The sequence below is a fragment of the Salmo trutta genome, chromosome 28 (genome assembly GCF_901001165.1).
Source record: "Salmo trutta chromosome 28, fSalTru1.1, whole genome shotgun sequence".
Lineage (NCBI taxonomy): Eukaryota > Metazoa > Chordata > Actinopteri > Salmoniformes > Salmonidae > Salmo > Salmo trutta.
The window spans coordinates 18,842,584-18,862,703 of record NC_042984.1 but is presented as its reverse complement, the minus strand read 5'-3'; the positions used below and the strand labels follow the sequence as shown (position 1 = coordinate 18,862,703).

At 42.3% G+C, this 20,120-nt stretch overlaps 1 protein-coding gene across 1 annotated transcript; it reads left to right on the top strand.

The window, feature by feature from the left end:
* The first annotated feature begins 10,724 nt into the window (after positions 1-10,724).
* Positions 10,725-12,726, top strand: LOC115166417 (transcription factor 15-like). The gene is made up of 2 exons (XM_029720318.1): positions 10,725-11,597; positions 12,379-12,726. The coding sequence occupies exons 1-2, from the start codon at positions 11,109-11,111 to the stop codon at positions 12,433-12,435; spliced, it is 546 nt and encodes a 181-aa protein (XP_029576178.1). The 5' UTR covers positions 10,725-11,108; the 3' UTR covers positions 12,436-12,726.
* Positions 12,727-20,120: the final 7,394 nt, after the last annotated feature.

The following is a 20,120-nucleotide window of genomic DNA, read 5'->3' as shown; positions in this document are numbered from 1 at the left end:
TAGCATTCCTAGCTGTACTCTGGTTGGCAATTTCTCTTCCAAGTTTAGCAGTACCGTTGTGTCCACTCGACTGCTTCTTTTTGCTTTACAACCTTTTTTGTTCGGTTACTTTCCCACCATTCAAAGAACGTGGACGTGTTTTATTTGGAGACAAAGTTGCATAGTGATCACATTCTTGCTCTATCTGTTGCTGCTACTGAGTAGCTAACAGTTCATTTTGAATGAAAACATAGTATGCAGAGAGAGAACACATTTCTTTGGATATATGTTTATGGCTGGCTCTTCATCACTGGTGAGTCTGCAACATGATTCAGTCCAGTTGTGAAATAAAAACATGACCTCACAGCCGCAATTCTTATCTTTTGCCCAAAAGATTTGATCTGATTGGTCAGACCAGTTTGGGGCAAAATATCAGATTCGGGCTCCATGTAAAAACGCAACCTAAGAACCCTATATCATTTATATATTCCTCCCAGTACCCAACTCCAAACAGGAGTCTTTAATTTTTTTCTACTGATCTTTCAAGTGAAAGAGAAATTATTTTTTAAATCCTAATTAATACAAATTTTATAAACAAAGATGTCTTTATTGTGAATGTCTTCACACCCCAGAGTTAATACTTGGTGGAAGCACCTTTGGCAGCTGTTACAGCTCAAAATCGTTTTGAATAAGATTCTACTCTTAGGGCAACATACTGTAGATCCATTGTGTTTGTCAAAATTGCTCAAGCTCAGTACATTTGGTTGGGAATCATTGATGGACAGCAATATTCAAACCTTGTCTCTGATTTTCAAGCAAATGGACCAGTCAGGAACACTCAACACCTCTTGGAAAGCCATTCTGGTGTGTCTTTGGCATTACAATTTGTGTAATTCAAGTTTAACTTGTCACATGCACAAGTACAGTGAAATTCTTAACATGCAAGCCCTACCCAACAGTGCAGAATTCAATATCAAAATAGTATAACTAATACTTTTTTTTTTAAACACGAGAAATAAGAGGAAGCTATATACATTGTTAGTGTCAGTACCAAATCTACAATATGTAGTTATACTGGAGTATTTGAGGTAGAGATGTACATGTAGGCAGGGATTTAGGAGAAAGTGACTGGTAACAGGATAAATAATAGTAATATATTTAACAGTATGACAACAGAATAAGTGGTGGGTGTGTGTGCTAGAGTGTTAGTTTAGAAGTGATAGGTGGATATACATGTAAACAGGGCTGAAAAGTAACTGGTATCAGGAATATTTAAATATTTATGGTAATATACTAATGGTAATATATACATGTAAAAAAAAAAATAAAGGAGATCCGCACACTCTAGGAGCTCAGATACAAAAATATTTATGTCCAACATTTCGACAGACAAGCTGTCTTCTTCAGAGAATAATGACAAACACTGCAGGATGACTCATTTATACAGTGTCAAAAGACACACAGGTGTCTGTAATCATGGCCGGGTATGGCTTGATATCATTGGTTAATACTCATATATTAAAATAGCATACAAAAAATACAAATGGATACCGTACGATAATAAATACAATTTGGCTACATAAGCCTACAAACATTTGCAATTGCAAAATCACAAAGTCATTATAGACATGTAAACAGGAGTAATAGTGACCAGTAGCAGGATGAATAGTTAGATACTAATGGTAATGGCAATCAATGAACAGCAGCATAGTGGTAGTAACAGCAACATAGTGGTAGTGTCCCGCTGGAAAATACAACTCTATCCCAGGGTTAGGTATTCGGGAAGACTGAGGCAGGGTTTCCTCTCACTTTTTACCAGGGCTTTGTGTTATATCTAGCCTAGTTGTAGAAGAACACACGTCTGCACGGTTTCACATTGTACATCACTCTGACGTTTAATGACATGTGCCACTCATCCTGACAACCCATTCATCCGTAAAGCAGCACACTGTCGTAAACCATAACAACGTATAGTATGACGTACAGCACGTCGTACCATACATAACATTTCCCCCCCCTTTCCAAAACCAGGGACTGGTACCATATATAAAATGTCCATAGGGCAAGAACCTAGAGTGATAACTGTAAGAAATAAAACATTAACCTTTAAAACGGAAGGACCCTCCAAACTAACCAGTTCAGTCCATTAACCTGGAGGTTGACTAAGACCCCTATCGGAGCCTAAGAATGAAAAGAGGTTAAGTAGTCCCCCAGATGAGCAGGGCGAGTTCGTGCCCGCATAGGCCTTTCTTCAACCGCCACCGCTTGTGGCTCTGGCCCTTGGGGAGCCCACAGAGGCTGGGGCTCGGGTGGTAGTGGTGGGGGAGGTCCATCCGGTGGCGTCTCTGGCCTGCGTGTCTGTTCTGTGTGCATTCGTATTCCTTGAGGAGCAGGGACTTTCCTGAGGCGGCTGGCGTGCCAGCGTGATCCATTGCTCAACATGAATGTGGCGGGCCCCAGTTGTCGACTGACCTGCAGGGGGTCCGACCAGAATGAGGCCATTTTGTTGCACCGCTGAGGCCGTCGGGCTCGGACCCAGTCAGACACTTGGATGATCGACTTCTTCACCCTGTGTGCCTTGTCGAAACGCTGTTTCATTTCTCTTTGGTGCCTAGTCACTGCCTGTTTTTCTTGGGTGCACCTAGTCGCCGGTTCTGCAACTCTCTGTGTTCTGAGTCTGTCCAGTGGCAGTTCCATCTCACGACCTAGCATGAGAGATGCCGGGGAGGCCTGTGTTGTTGTGTGTTTGCTTGCTCTGTAGTGCATTAGCGTTTGATTCAAAGCAGTTTGGAACGTGCACCCCTGGACCAGGTGCGCTCTGATGCCATTCTTCAGCGTTTGGTTGAAGCGTTCCACCCCTCCGTTAGCTTGTGGGTTGTAGTAGGCCGTGCGGATGTGTTTGATTCCCTTGTTGCTGAGATATGAGGAGAACTCGGCAGAGATTAGCTGGGGCCCATTGTCCGTGGTAAGGGTGAGGGGCAGGCCCCACCTTGTGAACAGGCTGTCTAGGATGTCCACGATGGCCTGTGCTGTGACAGTTCCGACAGGAACCACTTCTGGCCACTTAGAGTGGAGGTCATACACCACCACCAGGAAGCGCTGATGGTGAGGGACTGCGTGACCATGGATCTCGCCACAGATGTCCAGTTGGATGTGCTCCCAGGGGCGGGACGGCCATGCGAGAGGCTGCAGGGGGGGTGGGGCGGACTGTCCTGTTTTCCCACTGAGGAGGCATGCAGCACAATCCCTGACCAGGGCTTCAATGTCGTGGTCGATGCCTGGCCACCACACAAGGTCTCGACATCTCTGTTTGACCTTCACTATGCCCAAGTGCCCCTCGTGCGCCATGGATAGAACACGCGCACGCAGACCACTTGGGACCACAGTGCAAAACCCTCGAGAGACACAGACTTCTTCCCAGCAAGACAGTTCGTGCTTCACCCTGGCGAAAGTCGCAAGCTCTTCCGGCACGTGTGCTGGCCATCCAGTGCGTATGTAGGTGCGCAGGGTAGACAGTGTGGGATCCTGTTCCGATGCTTGCTTCAGCTCTTCCAGTGAGACGACTGACTGAAGAGGAGCGTAAAGCATTTGTACGAGGTCTGTTTCATTGTCGTCTGGCAAGACGGTCGGAGTAGGAGCGTCAAAGGAGCGTGAGAGGAGGTCTGCCACCACGTTATCCCTCCCTGGAGTGAACTTCAGTTGATAGTCGTACTGTCTGAGGCGGTCGGCCCATCTGTGCAGCCGAAGTGGCTTGTGGCCAGTTCCTGATGCCGACAGTAGCGTTGTGAGGGACTGGTGGTCGGTTCGGAGCGTGAACAGACGGCCATAGAGGTAGAGGTGCCACCTTTCGCACGCCCAGACACAGGCCAGTGCTTCTCGTTCGCCCACAGAGTACCGTTGTTCTGTGGGGCTCAGGGCCCTTGAGGCGAAGGCGACGGGCCTCTCAATGCCATTCTGGAGCTGTGAGAGGACAGCTCCTAGTGCTCCAGCTGAGGCGTCACATGTGACAATGGTGGGGCAGACGGGGTCAAAGTGAGCCAAGACTGGGGCTGTGGAGAGCTGGCTCTTCAGTGAGCGGACCGCGTCTGAGCAGGCTGCCGTCCAGGCCCATGGCTCATCCTTCTTGAGGAGCTGGCGAAGGGGCGCTGTGGTCTGGGAGTAGTGGGGCAGAAACCGGAGGTAGTAGGCTGTCATGCCCAAGAATGACGCCACCTGAGAGGCTGAGGTCGGTTCCGGGATCCTGTGGACGGCTTCAATGTTCGACATGAGTGGGGCAATGCCTTTGGCCGACAGGCGGAACCCCACAAACTCGACGGCTGGAGCTGCAAAGGTGCACTTTCCACCGTTAAGGGTCAGGTTGTTCTGCAGTAGAGCGCTGAATACTCTGTGGAGTCGACAATCATGGATGTGGAGGTCAGGACCGTGGACCACGATGTCATCCAGATAAACCGCCACCCCAGGTATTCCAGCGAGGATGGTGCTCATCACCTTCTGGAAGCAGCTGGGGGCGGAGTTAAGTCCAAAAGGCATGCGTGTATATCTGAACACGCCAGCATGTGTGACAAAGGTAGTGAGATCTCTGCTAGCTGCGTGCAGGGGTACCTGAAGATAACCCTGACGAAGGTCAAGCTTCGTGAAGATCGTGGAGCCATGGAATTGTGCGGTCAGCTCCTCAGCTGTAGGCAAGGGGTACTTATCCGGGACAACGGCCTTGTTCACAGCACGAAGATCCACGCAGGTCCGGATTCCACCTGACTTTTTGGTTGCAATGACTAAGTTTGAAATCCAGGGGGCAGCGTTGACTGGCTCAATGATGCCTGCATCCAACTGTGCCTGGAGATCTTTTGTGACGTCATCACGCAGTGCAAAGGGAATGCGCCGCAGGGGCTGCATGACTGGGGTCACTTCCGGATTCACTAGGGGCCTGTGAGTAAAGGCTGTGAGGCAGCCCAGTCCATCAAACAGAGTTGGCCAGTTCTGTTGCCATGTGCAGGTAACCTGGTGGATAGCTGACCCACTGTCATCTCTCAGCGTGAATCCCAAGCCTGTGAAGAGGTCGAGGCCCAAGAGGTTGGCACCCCGCTTTGCAACATGAAATGTGAATGATGGCAGATGCTTGGTGCCGTAGTGTACTGGGACCTGGAGGGTGCCTACAATGTCTATCTTGGATCTACCGTACCCACACAGGGCAGTGGAGGGCTGTTGGAGTGGTAGGTGACTGAAAAACTTGTAGTAAGTTGCAAGGTTGAGCAATGACACCGCAGCGCCAGTATCCAGCAGTAAAGGCAAACCCACCTCACCCAGCTGCACAGTGCATGTCCTGAATGACACATGGTTGGTGGAGACAGTTCGAATTTCCGTTTCTCCCTTGTCTTTTCACATAACGTCCCCTCTATCAACTGATCCCTGATGATCTCGTCCTGAAGTGTCCCATAGTTACAAGAGCTAGCCAAATCCCTCAGATTAGCCACGTAGCTTTGAATGGACTCACCCGGCCGTTGGTGTCTCTTCCGTAGCCGGTAGCGTCGGAGGAGCACTCGCTCTTTCCCGGCGAAGTGGTTCCGTAGGAGGCTGACTGCGGCAGTGAATGTAGGAGCCGATCCAAGCGCTCTGAAAATCCTTTGTCCCTCTGTACCAAGGCAGTGACGGAGCAGTGCTGTCCTCCGCTTGTCGGAGATTGTAGAAAGGTCCATAGCTTCGATATAAGTGTTAAAGCTATCAAGCCAGTTATTCCACGGGACTGGAGGTTCGCCAGGCACGGCGAGGAATGGTGCCGGCGGTGGTAAATTGAATTCAGCCATCTTCGTCGCCAATGTTATATCTAGCCTAGTTGTAGAAGAACACACGTCTGCACGGTTTCACATTGTACATCACTCTGACGTTTAATGACATGTGCCACTCATCCTGACAACCCATTCATCCGTAAAGCAGCACACTGTCGTAAACCATAACAACGTATAGTATGACGTACAGCACGTCGTACCATACATAACACTTTGCTCCTTTGGTATTTCTTTTGATGCTGACAAACTCCCCAGTCCCTGATGACAGCTTTGCACACGCTTGGCATTCTCTCAACCAGCTTCATGAGATAGTCACCTGGAATGCATTTCAATTAACAGGTGTGCCTTGTTAAAAGTTAGTTTGTGGAATTTCTTTCCTTAATGCGTTTGAGCCAATCAGTGGTGTTTTGACAAGGTAGGGGTGGTATACAGAAGATAGCCCTATTTGGTAAAACACTAAGTCCATATTATGGCAAGAACAGATCAAATAAGCAGAGAGATGACAGTCTATCATTACTTTAATACATGAAGGTAAGTCAATTCGGAAAATGTCAAGAACTTTGAACGTTTCTTCAAGTGTAGTTGCAAAAACCATCAAGCATTATGATGAAACTGGCTCTCATGAGGACCGCCACAGGAAAGGAACACCCAGAGTTAAGTTAGAGTTAACTGCACCTCAGATTGCAGCCCAAATAAATACTTCACAGAGTTCAAGTAACAGACACATCTCAACATCAACTGTTCAGAGGAGATTGCATCAATCAGGCCTTCATGGTCGAATTGCTGCAAAGAAACCCCTACTAAAGGACTCCAATACGAAGAAGAGACTTGCTTGGGCCAAGAAACACAATCAATGGACATTAGACCAGTGGAAATCTGTCCTTTGGTCTGATGAGTCCAAATTTTAGATTTTTGGTTCCAACCGCTGTGTCTTTGTGAGACACAGAGTAGGTGAACGGAGTATCACCGCATGTGTGGTTCCCACCGTGAAGCATAGAGGAGGAGGTGTGATGGTGTGGAGGTGCTTTGCTGTTGACAGTCTGATTTATTGAGAATTTAAGGCACACTTAACCAGCATGGCTACCACAGCATTCTGCAGCGATACGCCATCCCATCTGGTTTGTGCTTAGTGGGACTGTCATTTGTTTTTCAACAGGACAATGATCCAAATCACACCTCCAGGCTGTGTAAGGGCTATTTGATCAAGAAGGAGAGTGATGGAGTGCTGCATCAGATGACCTGGCCTCCTCAATCACCTGACCTCAAGCCAATTGAGATGGTTTGGGATGAGTTGGACTGCAGAGTGAAGGAAAAGCAGCCAACAAGAGCTCAGCTTATGTGGGAACTCCTTCAAGACTGTTGGAAAAGCATTCCTCATGAAGCTGGCTGAGAGAATGCCAAGAGTGTTCGAAGCTGTCATCAAGGCAAAGGGTGAAGAATCTCAAATATAAAATATATTTGGATTTGTTTAACACTTTTTTGGTTACTACATTATTCCATATGTGTACTTTCATAGTTTTGATGTCTTCACCGTTATTCTACAATGTAGAAAATAGTAAAAATAAAGAAAAACCCTTGAATGAGTAGGCGTGTCCAAACTTTTGACTGGTACTGTACTTAATAAGAAAAAATATTTCATTCATATTGTAATTATTACAGATCATGTTTCATACAAATATGGAAACAATTGACAGTTACTTTAACACAAGCTTCCTTCTTTTCACTTTGTTATACAGGCCAGTCATGTGGAGTGAATGCAAAGTTGTTGATCCTCTGTATTTTCAAGTATTGTGATGGCAGCATCATGTTATGGGTATGCTTGTTACTGGAAGGGACTGGGGAGTTTGTCAGGATCAAAATAAATATGAAAGTATCAAAGCCCAGATGAAAAGTTAGAGGGAAGCCTGCCTCAGTCTTCTGAATACCTAACCCTGGGATATAGTTAACATTTTCAGCAGGACAATTACACAAATGTAATGCCAAAGGCACACCAGAATGGCTTTCCAATAGGTGTTGAGTGTTCCTGAATGGTCCAGTCTCAGTCTTGACATTAATTTGAATATTGCTGTCCATCAATGATTCCCAACCAAATTTACTGAGCTTGAGCAATTTTGACAAACACAATGGATCTACAGTATGTTGCCCTAAGAGTTCTTGCCCTAAGAGTAGAATCTTATTTAGAATCTGTCCATCAATCATTCCTAACCAACCTTTTTTTATTTAATTTTAAGCCAGCAAAATTTGCAAACTGTGCAAGATAAGTCACTTCTCTGTCTTGCATTTCAGTTTTAGTCAATTAGCAGACGGTCTAATCCAGAGATTTTTACAGGAGCAATTAGGGTTAAGTCACTTGCTCAAGGACACATCTACAGATTTTTAATCTAGTCGGCTTAAAACGTATACTAAGTAGATGGTGTCTACTGTAGTTAAATACTTAAATTGCTATGCCCATGCCATGTTATTTTGAGCAAGACATATGTGTCAAATAGTCTTGCCTTATCTGCAACAACAACAACAACATAGTCATGGGAAAACATCCACACCACACATGAATGTGCTTTTTGTCCATCTTTAGTATGTTCCTACGCCTGACCCTTTCTATAGGGTTCAGTGAGACTCAGTGAGGGACGCTCTCTAAAATATGTATGTTGGTCATGGATAACCGCAGTGAGAGCGACGGTACACAACACTATATATCCATTTCATAGCTGGAAAGGGATGTTTGCATACATTATATTTGTCTGTATATTTGTCTCACCTAGCTATCTTAAGATGAATGCACTTACTGTAAGTCACTCTAGATAAGAGCATCAGCTAAATGACAAAAATGTAAAATAAAAATATTTTATATTCAGATCTCATTTTACTGAATTGCATTATTATTATTATTTTTAATATTAATGTCAAAAATGTATCATTTGTACTTTTCTTTATTAAAAATGTAGTTATTTTTTACATTTGACTGTGTAAATCCTAGCAGTACTTCTTATTTCTCTGAGAGTGAGGCAGATATATAGCATTTTGTCTTTGAAATGACCCTGAAGAAGGCACAGTGATGCTGAAACGTTGGTGTTTTTTTATCCAATAAATTACTGGGAGATTATACATATGGAGTGTCCAACTCTCTTTGTTTTTATCTCTCTGAAATGAAACCATCAAGTGGTTTTTCACCATATGGCTCTGTAAGATTGTAACGCTAGTGACACACTAGTTTGGATTGCACATCCTGACAATTACGGCATATTTAAAATATATTTATTTATTCCCACAGATTTTTTCCACAGAGATGAAATTACTCCATTAATTAGTTCTCCCTGTACAGTTCCCTGCTTCAAATGTCCGTAGGGAGAAGAGTCTGTATTTACATGCTTGTATACAGCATATTATGACATTTCTGGAGTAATTTACATTAACTTTAAACATAAAATGTACTTATTGTGGGTCAACAGAGGGCACCACTTGGCGCGATAAGGCCTTACTAAAGAAAGTATTTTGGGTCATTGTCCTTGTCATGCCCTGTCCTCCTAATAACTCCTCAAAGGGCCTCAGTCAGTACTTCATTACGCTCTCAGAAAAAAAGGTTTCAAAACGGTTCTTCGGCTTTCCCCATAAGAGAACCCTTTTTGGTTCCAGGTAGAACTCATTTTGGTTTTAGGTAAAACCCTTTTGGGTTCAATATAGAAACTCTTTGGAAAGGGTACTTCATGGAACCCAAAAGGGTTATTCAAAAGGTTCTATGGGGACAGCCGAAGAACCATTTTAGGTTCTAGATAGTACATTTTTTTCTAAGAGTTTATAAAGTGGGCTTGGATGTCTGGTCTGGTGGGTTAGCATTGTTGATGCAGCTGAGGAATATAGTGCTGGTTTGATGTGTTGGTTGGCAGGCAGGGGGTGGTGGACACATGTTTGTGAAAGCTGCCCTTAGGTGACTGTCAAAGCTGGACCCAGAAAGTGGACGAGTGTCCCTGGTTCACCCACGGACATCTGCTCAACGTTTATTTACTCAGCACTTCACTTTCTCCCACCCCCCAAGAAAACCCTCTCAGCATGGGGCGAGAGTAGGTTAGCTACTGAGGGTGATGTTGTTTATGAATAGGTGGAGGCCCAGTCACATTGAGAATTTTCATTTTACAAAAAAAGCGTAAAAATTGTATTTCTGTCCTTGATATACTAGGGCATAGCTCATCTGACAGCTTATACAGTACATATTTATGTTAATTATTCATTAATAAATGGATGAATTGTTAATTATATATTATATTATTGTTAAGCCTATATTGTTTTATGAAATTATATGCCTATTGTCTGTCAGCAATGTTAGCCAATTGTTTTACTCAAATTTGAAGTGTTTCTGTGGGTGCACATTGGCATTTAGGCGATGCAGTGTTAGTAAAACCTCTCCACCTTATGGACTACAGCTCCAGTATTCAATGGGCTAACAGAAGCTGTTTGAACTGAGAGAAACAGTAGGCCTACTCTCTCAAAATTCTAAGCCTCCAAAATTCTGTTTGTAATAAATTCTGGAGATAAGCAATGAATCAATAAATATAAATAAACAATTATTTATCATGTTATACATTCACTATTTGGCAAGCAACAACATGATCACACATTTAGCATATACATTACTGTCTATCAATCTTTCGTGGACAGACACACTTAACATAATTAAGGGAGTTTTGAGTTCTTGGTTTCAGAGATTAACTGTCTAAACTACTTGTAAACCCTTCTCAAGCCCCATTAGTGATCATGTAAAGTAAAAAATAAAAATAAATCACTAACTTTAAAATGTGATATGCATATGCAATAATAACATGTAATAGCTTAATAATAATTAACATGACGGTCTTATGATATAATAATATTCATACTTTATTTTTCATAAATAATAATAGCCTCTCGTTATTACCATTACTAGGCCTGTTATTTTTTATTTTAATATACAACTAAAATACAATTAAATACTCATAAAAAGTACAGGCAATTGAAAAATGTATTATGAACTATTCGCTTTTACTGTATAGCCCAGGCTGCAGCCTACATCTCGATTGGAGGCTGAACATTGTATGGCTTGAACAACTCCTCCCATCCAGCTATAAGAGCTCGGTGGGCCAGTACACTATGGAGAGATGCTCAAGACATTGAACAAACACGTGGCCTGACGAAAACGAGACATTTCAAAATCAACAACTCCTTCAAACTATAATTAGGCCTACATATTAGAGACATAGGCCTCGTCTACATTAGGTCACCAACATGCATGCATAGAACAGTCCCTCGTTTGGTGTTTCTCCTCTTATTTCTTCTTGGGCCATCGTTTTAGAGGCCCAGAACCAAAACATTTCGATGATGACCTTTGCCATGCTGCGGCCAATGGCGACTCATATGATCAGCTACCCACACCTGGGTATGATGTCCGAGGCCGAGGATAACCGCAGTGAGAGCGACGGTAGCTCGGATCAGAGCTATGAATGCTGCGTCTCCGCTGACAAACGTCGGAGGATTTCCAGAAAATCGGGAGGCAGCGGTGTTGTAATAGTGAAACAGCGGAACGCAGCCAATGCCAGGGAGCGCGACCGTACACAAAGCGTCAACACGGCATTTACTGCACTCCGGACTCTTATACCCACTGAGCCGGTGGACAGAAAGCTCTCCAAGATTGAGACGCTTCACTTGGCATCCAGCTATATCTCCCACCTCGCCAACACCCTGCTGCTCGGAGACGGGAATGGAGATGGACAACCTTGTCTTGGCGCGATTTACGCGCAAGGAGAGAGCGGTCGAAAGCAGCCTCGCACAATCTGTACCTTCTGTTTGAGCAACCAAAGAAAGCGGGTAATTTTATGCATTTCTTAAATCCTATTCTGCACAAGCGAAAAAAGTTTAGGTCAGCGTAGAAAATAATACTTTGAAAACATGACCAAAAGTGAGCCAAATACGCGATCAATTAGTGACTCTAGGCACACGGCTATCGCGTTGTTGTTGTCTTATTTTGCAATTATTTGTTTTGAATGACATTCCGAAGTCAAAGGAATAAATATAATGTGCTATATATTCTGTCTCGAGATGTGCTCGTAGCGCGCGGATAAAAGGAAACTTTTATGCGCATTTTCTCAGGGGCGCATTGATGAATTTCAAATTGAGAGGCCAAGAGTTATAGTCCTTTGTTTTTTACAATGTATTTTAATTACATGTGTTATTCAGTGTGCTAAGATGACGCCTGTTTCTCCCACTGCTAATTTTTCAAGTAATATAATTTTTGAAGAACAAAATATTTAGAATATAGGATGGTCTATTATTTAAAAAAAAGAAAACCTTCATTGTTTGCATGTTTTTAAGTGGATGTAAATGTATGTATAATGCAATATTCAATACACCTTTATTACAGATTATTATTACATTTATGTAATGTACTAGTTATAAACCATGTTATTGTAGCTTGTACTATATCATCATCATCATTATTATTATTATTGTCATATACTTTATACATCATAATATTGTTGTTGCGGTTGTTGTTGTTACTTCTGCTACTTGGAGTTGTACTGATATACAGTGCCAAGTGGAAATTGTTCACTTATCCATTGTCCCCTAAAATGTTCTTTATTTTTTCCAGATTAATGATGGCAAAGAGATGCGAGGTATTGGTTCAGTGAGGATGAGCCGCAGATAGAAGACCAGACAATAAACCACAGCAACCAGAACCACAACTCCCCATCCACAACTCAGGGAACACTAAAAGCCGGTCATAACAGAACCATATTCATCATCCTGGAGAATATGTTATCAGAGACTATTTATACTTGAGGGAAAGGCCATGGAACTAAACAGGGCCCAATATGTGAAGCCTTTAAAAAATGCAGTGCATTTATTGATAGAGAATTTATAGATTTTTATATCTGTGTGATATTTGTGTTGTACATGTATTACATTTTGAAATAAAATATATTTTTTATCTAAATTAAATTTCCCCTACTAAGGGTTAGTTTTCTTTCCTTTGAACTTCATATATGTCGATTTATTCTCTATCGTTGCAGTTTTGTATATTTTCAATCAAAAGTTAATTAAAAGACACTCAATCATATGGCATACCAAATCAGTTGATTCCTTGTCTAGTTCATGCCCAGCCACAGAAAGAAAGGATTAGAGATTAGAGACAGATTGGAGGATTTTTCAGTGTTTCTTATTTCTGTTGCTAAGAATTTTCTCATGGCAACCTCTGTGCCAGAGCAGAGAACAGGCAGTCAGTCAGGACACACTGCTAAAATGTTAGAAGAAAATGTTACTTAACTGAAACAACATTTACAATTAAAGCATTAGGGTATTAAAGCATAGGGTATATATATATATATATATATATATATATATATGTGTTAAACTACAATATAAAACATTTTGAGGTGGTACAGATGTAACATCTTCATTTGAGCCAGTTTGCTACAGCAGGACAATAATCCTGCAGCAACAGGAAATGTGAAATATTATGTGGATTATAATTAATTTACATTTTTGTAGGGGTTGACACATTTTTCGTAAGGGAAAATCAACTTCAGAAGCCTTGTTAAACCTCAACTACACTACAAGTATTACATTTGCTGCATTGCAGGAAAGTTCTCCTGCAACAGGGTGATAAAATTAAGATCCTACATCTGTATTTTTATTCATTTTTATTTCACCTTTATTTAACCAGGTAGGCCAGTTGAGAACAAGTTCTCATTTACAACTGTGACTTGGCCAAGATAAAGCAATAGCACAAACACAGAGTTACACATGGGATAAACAAACATACAGTCAATAACACAATAGAACAATCTATATACAGTGTGTGCAAATGTAGTAAGAGTAAAAGTAACCATATAAGGAAAATGCATGTATGTGTGTGTACTGTATGGTCTAAGAACATTTGCTGCATTCAAAACAATGGGAAAAGCTGTCCAAAAGCTTGAGAGTGCAAAATACATTTAAATATCCTCAAGAGGATGAAGCTGGGAGCCATGATTCTCAAGCTGGATGGCATGTCCAAGAGGCAGGTTTATTTTGTCTTGACAGTTAAACAAGAAAGAGAAGGAGAAAGGAGCCGTCTACATCTTAAAATACAAGATCATTTACTCTAAAGTACCTATGGTATATGAAAGTGTCATAACATACAGACATACAGTAAACTTTTATCTGGATATCCTTAATAAGATTTTAATCCAAGTTGTATTTCAGTCTTAGTCGTAAGCCCTGCTTATACCTTGTGCTAACATCAACTGAAATGTTATTTGTCACATGCTCCGAATACAACAGATGTAGACCTTACAGTGAAATGCTTACTTGTAACCGTCAATGCAGTTCAAGAAAGAGTTAAGAAAATATATACTAAATAAACTAAAGTAAAAATAGTAAAATAAAAATAAAAGTAACAAAATAAAAGTAACAATGACGAGGCTACAGGGGGTACTGGTACCGAGTCAATGTGCGGAGATCCAGGTTAGTCGAGTTATTTTGTACATGTAGGTAGGGGTAAAGCGATAATAAACAGTGAGTAGCAGCAGTGTAAAAACAAATGGGGGGTGGCCATACGATTAATTGTTCAGCAGTCTTATGGCTTGAGGGTAGAAGCTGTTAAGGAGCCTTTTGGTCCTAGACTTGACACTCGGGTAAAGCTTGCCGTACGGTAGCAGAGAGAATAGTCTATGACCTGGGTGACACGCGTCTTGTGTCCTGATCTTGTCAACTTTCTGATTGTGCCCACATTTTCAGACAGGTGTAGACGATTAAAAGACATATTGTGAACTGATTTTGATCAGATCTTTTAAGTGTAAACAGACAAGATCAGGACAAGATCAGGATTAAGGACGCATGTTAGCGGCAAGTATAAAGAGAGCTTAAAAATCAGGCACTCAATCAAAAAATTATTTCTCTCACTCTCTCTTTCTCTCTCTCTCTCTCCCTCACTCTTTCTCTCTCACACACTCTCTCTCTCTCTTGTGATTCTCATTCCATTGTTTGCAATAGGTTTTCCAAGAAGTTGTTCGTGAATTCTGCAGAGCCTTGGCTAAGGATCAGGGTTTCTTGTGTCATTGACTGGTGTGTTCTTGCAAATCTCACGGTTGCTTTATTTGAAGTCTGCTATCAATTAGTCACAACAAATAGTAGCCTGCACTCTGCTCCGAGACACTGACACAGCTGTTGGGATGTCAGAGGTATAAATCACTGCAGTGAACCCAATGGAGGAAGAGGGAGGTTGAGAGGTTGGAGGTCTTTGTGGAGCAAGAGGATAAAGAAGTGGAAGGAGACCATGCTGTTGAAATATAGGAATAGTCTTCACGTGGTATTTGGATATTCTACCCTAATTCCGTGCCCTGTTTGAATCTGTTGAGCTCTAAACTTTAGGCTATCAAGAGAGACATTTCCAAGGACTGTTCCATGTGTTGATTTCAGCAGGCAGAGACTAGACACATAGACACACAAACTCAGTGCTCACACTTTCTCCTATCTAGGATCACTTTGAATGAGATTGCAGATGGATCAGAGTGCAGCAGATCCTCCTATGGTTAAGGAATGATCCCTGGTGTTAGACAGGGTACATGGAAAGTACATTTCTAGCCAGTAAACGGTCCAGGCAGGGGTCCGGGTCCAAGTCCATCTCCTCTCCTCCTCCCCCCACCTGCCCTGTCAGTGACTAATTAGAATCTGCTGTGCTCAGCCCCTCGTGCTCTGGGCCCAGGCCTCCCCAAATGGCTCCCCTGAGGCTCCCTCCGGCAGGAAGATGTCACAGAGGCACAGGAAGGAAAAACACGCACAGCTGACCTCTTGGAACTACTCTCTGTGCGGCAGGCCTTGGGTCAGCAGCAGTCTTGACATCATCCGGCGGTGGGACCCAGATGTACGGCTCCCTGCAGTAATGCCTGAATGAACGAAAAAGTGTGTTTTCAAACCAACAAATTCAGCAGGCTTTTCCAGGGATGACAGGGAGAAATTGATGTTAACACATAAGAGGGAACAGGAGAAAAGCATAGGCAGCAGAATAAGAAAGTCCACTGTGGATGTGGTTTAATTTGTATGAAAAACAGGCAAGGATGTACCTGCCTTGGGGACCAACAGGGGAAGTCTTATATTTTATTTTGTGTTGGGGGGGTTTTCTGCCTCGGAAGCTTGTATCTCCCCACTGCCCCCAAAAAAATTCCTACAGGAAGACTTTCAGCAGGGGTGAAATGGAGCTAGACAGCACTTCCACCTCCTCTCGCTTTGACAACTGAGATGAAAAATGGCCTGCATATGTGTTCTATTGTTTGTGAAGGAGAGGGGGAAAAACTGTAGAAAAGCAAACTCAGTCACTTTCAGCAACATCTTTTTCAGTGATTTTACTGTAAGAAGTGATTATTTTTGCAGTTGATTTGTTTAGATATAACTTATGTCAACTCAAACACTTTACTCATCATGCATAACTACAGTGGGATCTCCACAAAAGCAAGGGGCACAGAAGACTTGACTAAAACCAGACACAGCTTTCTCCTATTGGTGGAGCTTGGGTTCAAGCATGTCATAGGATCGTCAGTTAATCAACCTTTCTATGAAAGCCGATATGGCAGCACTTATGTGAAAAAGACCAGAATTGCATGGGTGGCACACATCATAGGGCTGGAATGGAGAGCTTTTACCTAACACTCATGAAGAGAGCAATTTTGATCATACTTATGAACTAGGACTGAAGGACTGAAGGAGAACTGAGGAGGACATCGGAATACAGAGCATGCAATCAGATACTATTATCATAAGGATGCACAATCAGGTGGATAAAGAGAGTAACCCCCCAAACAATGACGTGTTATCAGTTCTGGTGAATACCATTATCCAGATGTAGGATCTTAATTTGAGCCAGTTTGCTACAGCAGTAAAATAATCCTGCAACAACAGGAAATGTGAATTATTATGTGGATTATAATTAATGGTAATTTTTTTGTAAGGGTTGATACATTTTATGTTAGTGCAAATCAAGTCTGACATGGAAATTATTAAGTTTAGAAGGCTTTTTAAAGGCTTCTAAAAATTAAAAGCCTTTTTAATCCTTGAATACACAAACATTTGCATTTCCTGTTGCGTAGGAAAATTCTCAGCAACAACAGAGTGATCAAATTAAGATCTGTAGGAGTCCAGTATATTAAAACCAAAAATAACTTTTTGTGTATGAACCACTCTGATATATAATCATCTCTCCCCCACAAGAAAAACTAAAACATTTGATCCAGAAAAGGGTAGGAAGTGCAGGGTTATTTCAACACCATAAGGGAGCTCTGCCCCAATTCCCTGCCATGTGCTTACCTCCAGACATGTGTAGTCCAGAGGGCCTTGCTAAAGAGCTCTAGCTGAAAAAACAGTGTGCAGGGCTAATATTTTAATCACATCCTCTCCAAGCAGGCCCGCAGCGTGAAATAAACACTATTTCACAATATTTCAAATACCCATTGACAGGGGAGATGTCCCTTTGCTCAACCTGCATGTCAGAGATATTAATGGCTGTCGGACACGCGTTTTGGCTCTCCCATTCAGAGACTTGGATGTACCCCCTTCCCTTCTAATCTTTTACGACTAACTTTTCCGGAGAAGAAGGAGGAGAAGGAGGAATTCTGTCTGACCATGCAGATGAGGTTTTGCAGGAGATGGGCTGCCTGAATAACAGGTCATGTCTGTAGCACTACCCTCCCATGAGCACATGCACACAGGAATCATTGTTTTCATTTGCTGCTAGCTTGGCAGGTGGGGTTGTAGTGTGTGTGTGTGTGTGTGTGTGTGTATGTGTGTGTGTGTGTTTAGGGGGCGGAGGGGCGGTCGAAAAGCAGAGGAATTCCCAGAGAAGGTTATTGCGGAACAATACAGGCTATCCTAGTGTTGCTTTACTCTGGCACGGGTTGCTGTGACCCACCCTCAGTATCCAGGCCCAGAGGCAGAGGTGAGAAGTTGGCAACAGCCACTCCAAGACAATGCTTTTTTGTAAAAACAATCGCACAATGTGAGACAGGCTAGTGTGTGCTCACACTGACCTGTTAAAAATATGAAGCAATTTAATCATCATCAAATGATGAACTATTATCAAAGGGGCAGTTTCTTTTCCATGTCAGCGAAAGGATGAGTGGGTGAGTTGGGAGTAGAACTTGGCTTAGACCAAGATGATGTCATACTGTCTGCCACACAAGTAACATGGCTGGAGTATTTCATGAAACAATTTGTATCTTCTAATGTGAAAATGTAGTAAAGGTTTTGCATGAGCTGCAAGAAATGTGTGTCAGACAATGTTTACATGTCTTGTGAGATCAGGATGGTGTGTGTGTGTGTCACATGGGAAAGTGTCCCAGCTGTGTTAGGTGCTAGGCCTGCTGGAGACCTAGAGAGGAACCATTGGCTTATTTCATTTCAGCACAAAGGCAAACACTCAGAGGATATCCTCAATCAGGGGCCAGAGAGTGAGCAATGAACAACCTCGTTGACAGAAACATGGAGCCCCACACTTGCAGCTGGGCACCCTAACAACCTTGGGGATTTACTGTAGTTTGCAACACACTGGAAGTAGTACAGTACAGAATATGGAGGTTCAGGTTAAAACTTTCCACCCCCTCAAAAACACAGTCACTCCTGGAAATTTAGCAATGACTGTTTTTAGACTATATGCAACATACTACGTCGATATTTGTAAAAAATTTGGGAATTCTCCTTCGCAGCAGTTGAGAGGATGTCCTTTGTTTGCACACACTGAAATATTGTATCAGTTGCAGCACATTCCACAGCACTTGAATAAGATGAGTCCTACTTACCACAACATCAGAACACCTGGACGTTGGCATGGTCCAACGAGGGAAAGATTATTTTGACAGTGTTACTAGCCTCATCAAAATAATTGGGAACATATTTGTTAGACCAAGTGGATTAGAATATTCCATTCCACTTTATAGCAGTACATTTTCTAAACGCATTGAGCAGTATGAAAGCAATCATAACATGACATAACTTTTAAATGACTTAAATCACAAAGAGCCCAATTCTGACTCAGGAAATTATGCCTTTCCTACGCACTTCTCGGTAGTTGGTATTCAGACTTACCTTATGAAGGTGCGTAAAGGGCTTCGCAGGTACGGTTCCCTTGTGCGCGCGCTTAATATGTAATTCAACCTCTGAAATCCCTCCCACTTCCTGGCCAGCAGATTTTCTCATGAAGTTTTCATTCAATAGGATTTTCAATACATTTATCTTAAGCCAATACGTTGTACCTTTTAGTTCTAGAATTTTGTTGACAGACTCAATAGAATTTATCGCGAGAACGGGTTCAGAATATTAGGTATCAATGAAAGAAATCCATCTAAATATATACATATTGTCTCTGTTTAAGCACCAATTGGTAGGTTAATGTAATGAGTATGATGGGAGACAGAGTGCTGGTTTCAAGCACAGGGTGCAGCAGGTGTTTATTTAGTAAAGGACCACAGGGGCAGGCAGAAGGTCATACACAGGGAATCTAAAAAGGTAACAGTACAGGCAGGGAAAAAGGATAATAACGTAGTCCGGGAGATCAGGCAAGGGGTTGATGACAGGAAATCTGATAGGCAAAAGTACAGTCAGGGAATAGGCAAAAAACATTGTTAGTGAGGACAGCCAAAAACTATGATACACAGGAGGATTAATATGGAAATAAACAGAGCTCAGAATAGAATGAGTATCAAAACAAACAATACCTCACAATGAGGGGGTGCAAAGAACTGAACTAAATAGTGTCTGTAAATGACATACAGGTGTGTGAACAGGTGATCAGTATTCAGTTGATTAGGATCTGGAGAGTGAGCTGCATTCAAGGGATCTATGTGTTAAAAAATACTCTGAGCTCTGATTAGGGTTAGGATGGTATTCATGAATCATAAAAAAATTGGTTTGGACAGCCTTTATGCACGAAAATAAAGAAAACAGTGGTTTGGTTCATTCTGAAAATTGCCACATTCAGTTCTTTAACCAATGGTAATGTTGGAAGATTAGTGTATATACATTTATAATAGGTAGAATAGTGTACAATAGTAGGCTATACCCTTGTCTATTGCCTGCACTAACCATAGAACTGTGTGATGACACAACCAAGTATTGCGCCATGAGTCGGGTTCAAACTGTTACAGATTACTCATTTACCTACTTCTTATCAAGTTGTAAATGACCGTGCATGGAGAATGGTGTGATGTATATAGAAAAAAATGAAGTACATGTTTTTTCCACTTGGAACCGGAAGGTTCACTACACCTTATTTATGGGTTCCTTGCATGTAAAGGTGGTGGAATTATTAGGGAACTAATTAATGGTCAGAATACGGCGTATCAGTAGACACACCCCCGCCACGCC